General features: G+C 39.9%; 1 protein-coding gene across 1 annotated transcript in view; it reads left to right on the forward strand.

The window, feature by feature from the left end:
• Positions 1-3,742, forward strand: part of LOC106877388 (EF-hand calcium-binding domain-containing protein 5) — a 207,420-nt gene that overhangs the window by 118,808 nt on the left and 84,870 nt on the right. The window contains exon 12 of the mRNA XM_052976829.1: positions 1,712-1,836. Within this exon, the coding sequence (XP_052832789.1) occupies positions 1,712-1,836 (125 nt within the window). The remainder of the gene's footprint in view (positions 1-1,711; positions 1,837-3,742) is intronic.

The following is a 3,742-nucleotide window of genomic DNA, read 5'->3' on the forward strand; positions in this document are numbered from 1 at the left end:
TCTTGTGCGGGTGGCACATAAAAGACACCATTTCGAGCGTGGCCGTTTTCGTGCGGGTGACACGTAAAAGCACCCACTACACTCTCTTAGTGGTTGGCATTAGGAAGGGCATCCAGCTGTAGAAACTCTGCCAAATTAGATTGGAGCCTGGTGTAGCCATCCAGTTGCACCAGTCCTCAGTCAAATCGTCCAACCCATGCTACCATGGAAAGCGGACGTTAAATGATGATGATGATGATGATGATGATGATGATATATAGGGTGCAGGGAATATATTGACCAAATTTACATAAAAATATCTTGAAATACTAAGAGTAAGATTATTCAATAAAACTCCATTGGCTTCAACCACGACCTCAAAACGACTTCGGAATCTCCTACAACTCGCCTGGACGGTCTCCTTGTTTAAGTTGGTGAATGCTGCCATAATCCTTGCCTTCAATTCATCTTTGGTGTTACAAGGAGTTTTGTTGGTCTCTCGCTCAACTGCACCCCACATAATAATCAAGGGGGTTGTAGTCTGGGGAGTTAGGTGATCAGATGTTAGGGGTGATGTGGTTGCAGAAATTGTCTGACAGCCATGACTGGGTTCTCCTGCTTGTGTTGCATGGTGCAAAGTCCTGTTGCCAGACATAGGGTCTTATAGCAGCCATCCTCTTGACCCAAAGCAGCACTAACTCCTCCAGGCACTTGATATAGGCCTTCAGGTTGAGTCTGAGGCCATGTGGGAAGATGAATGGAGGTCTAACATCGCCATCATCAATGATCACTCCAAACACCATGATATTGGTTGGATGTTTGATTTTTGTCACTCTCGGCACGTCCTCAGGTTGACACCCAGACACTCTGAAATGTTTGTATTGGAGCTTCTGGCATGAATGCCAAGCAGTACAGCAAGTCATTTCTAAATTTCTAGCTGTGTGAATTGCATCATGGTGCTGTTTTTCTCATAGATGGCACCCAACTGACCCTACTATACTGTGTAGTCGACAAAATAAAAAACAAACAATGCATATGTGCAAAATTAAAATGTGTGTGTGTGTGTGTGTGTGGGAATTGCATCATGGTGTTGTTTCTCTCACAGATGGTGCCCAGTATATATAACATGAAATTGTAAGATCCAAGAATCTAGATGTAGGAAGTTAATAAACTTCAAGCAGTCTGTAGTTGGTATAAAAAACAACTTTCAGGAACAATAGTAGTCTCTTGGTATAGAAGGTTGTAGGTTTTTCCCATATCGAAATTTGATAAGCTGAAAAAAGTTTTTTGATAGTTCACAATTAGCAGCTAGGGTTGCTTTGAATGTGAATAAAAATCCAAAATGAGGGAATGGAGCAGGTAAAATCCAGGTTACATATGTTTCCTAGCTAGCGGAACCCCACAGAAGTAATAATTACTCAATGTGGAGTCTTCCACTAGCTACTCATCAGGCCTATGATACCTTAATTAAATGAAGGTTACATTGTCGTCAAGGGTTCCCAAGTTAACTAGCTGGAGGTGTAATTTATATATATATACTAGAAGTAATGCCCATTGTTGATTGGGTAATTAATTACTTTTACTGTTTCTTGGGCCGAGAAGCTAGAAGAATGGGTATACCATATAGAAGAATAGTTTTATGGAATCCAGTTGACTGCGATGGCACTGAAAAGGCTGCAGGTCAAGTTGAACATTCATTTGTCACTGTTCTTTTTGATGTTTTAATAGGCAGTATGCCAAAGGAGAAATGAAAGATTCAGTTTGAATGTGAATGAAGCTAGAAGAATAGCTATATCATATAAAAGAATAGCTTTATGGAATCCAGGTGACTGTGCAATGGCACTGAGAAGGCCACAGGTGAGAATGCCGTATGCCCAAGGAGAATTGAAAGATTCAGTTTGGAATCTGAGCCAGGGTGAGACTACAACTACAGATTTAGGTTTACTTGTCCTGTATGCGTGTATTATATAAGAGGAAAACATGTAATAATTGAAGTAGAAAAAAGATGGATTTCATATACAAACTTCTGTTTGTTCTTCAAGTTGGAATCCAGCAACTTTTAGTGTTTGGCCCTGAGTTTTATTAATGCTCAGAGCAAAGGAAAGTAGGATAGGAAACTGTAACAGCTTAAATTGGAATGGGACATTAGATGATATAACTGGTATGCGAGGAACGAAGACAGTGTCACCTTTACCACAACCAGTGAGAATATTTGTCACAGTGCAGTTCCTCATAGGTTTGTGAACAATTAAGTGTTGTACCATTGCATAATTTTGGACAAACAAACGAACAAATGGACAGAATCTCTGTTATATATATAAAAAATAATCTCTCTTGAACCATTCACTTTCATTTTGGTGGACAAACAAATGAATAATACATACAATAGATAATAGATAAATACAATAATAATAGATAGATATTTCGTTTTTGGATTTGGTTTGCAAGATTCTTTAGTTCATGTGTTGAAGCATATACTCTTGTGTCTGGGGAGAGTCATTCTCTTTTAGTGACTTATAATTTAACACACTCACCGTTAAAATTTCCACTTATTTCCTTCTTTATTTTTTGTTTTTTTAATAGATACATAATAGCTTCCCTTGAACCATTCCCTTTCATTTTGGTAGACAAACAAACGAACAAACACAGAAACAGACAGAATCTCTCTTTTATATATATATATGTGTGTGTGTGTGGAGGTGCAATGGCCCAGTGGTTAGGGCAGCAGACTCGCGGTCGTGGGATTGCAGTTTCGATTCCCAGACCAGGCGTTGTGAATGTTTGTTGAGCGAAAACACCTAAAGATCCACAAGGCTTCGGCAGGGAGTGGTGGCGAACCCTGCTGTACTCTTTCACCACAACTTTCTCTCACTCTTTCTTCCTGTTTCTGTTGTGCCTGTATTTCAAAGGGCCAGACTTGTCACACCCTGTGCGACACTGGATCTCCACTAGAACTACGTTAAGAGTACATGTGTCTGTGGAATGCTCAGCCACTTGCACGTTAATTTCACGAGCAGGCTGTTCTGTTGATTCGATCAACTGGAGCCCTCATTGTCATAACTGACGGAGTACCATGATATATATAGAGAGAGAGCAAAAAAACATTGTCATATAATATATCAGCCAACAAAATGCTGCTACCATTTTGTTGGCTGATATATTATATGACAATGTTTTTTTGTTCTATATGTACATTACTCATGTATGGGAGGCAGCTGGTAGCTGCATTTTGTTGGCTGATATATCATACGATATATATATGTTTTAGGAAGTTAAAAGTTATGGCCGGTCATAGAGTGACCATTGGTTTTGCACCTACAAAGCGTTTAGCAGTATAGGCAACTTGTCAGACTCAAATGGCTGGAGGCACAAGAGGTTATGCACCTTCAGCAATTTGTGTCTGATGAGTGACCTATACTGCTGAGTGCTTTATGGATGTAAAACCAATGGTCCCCTTATGATCAGCCATAATCTTTATCTTCCTAAAATATATATTACTGCTCCAATGCTTTAAAGTATGCTTCTGTTTTTGAATATATGAACTACTGACGATATATATATATCATCATCATCATCATCATCGTTTAACGTCCGCTTTCCATGCTAGCATGGGTTGGACGATTTGACTGAGGACTGGTGAAACCGGATGGCAACACCAGGCTCCAGTCTAATTTGGCAGAGTTTCTACAGCTGGATGCCCTTCCTAACGCCAACCACTCAGAGAGTGTAGTGGGTGCTTTTACGTGTCACCTGCACGAAAACG

Source organism: Octopus bimaculoides, chromosome 25, assembly GCF_001194135.2.
Source record: "Octopus bimaculoides isolate UCB-OBI-ISO-001 chromosome 25, ASM119413v2, whole genome shotgun sequence".
NCBI classification, from domain to species: Eukaryota; Metazoa; Mollusca; class Cephalopoda; order Octopoda; family Octopodidae; genus Octopus; species Octopus bimaculoides.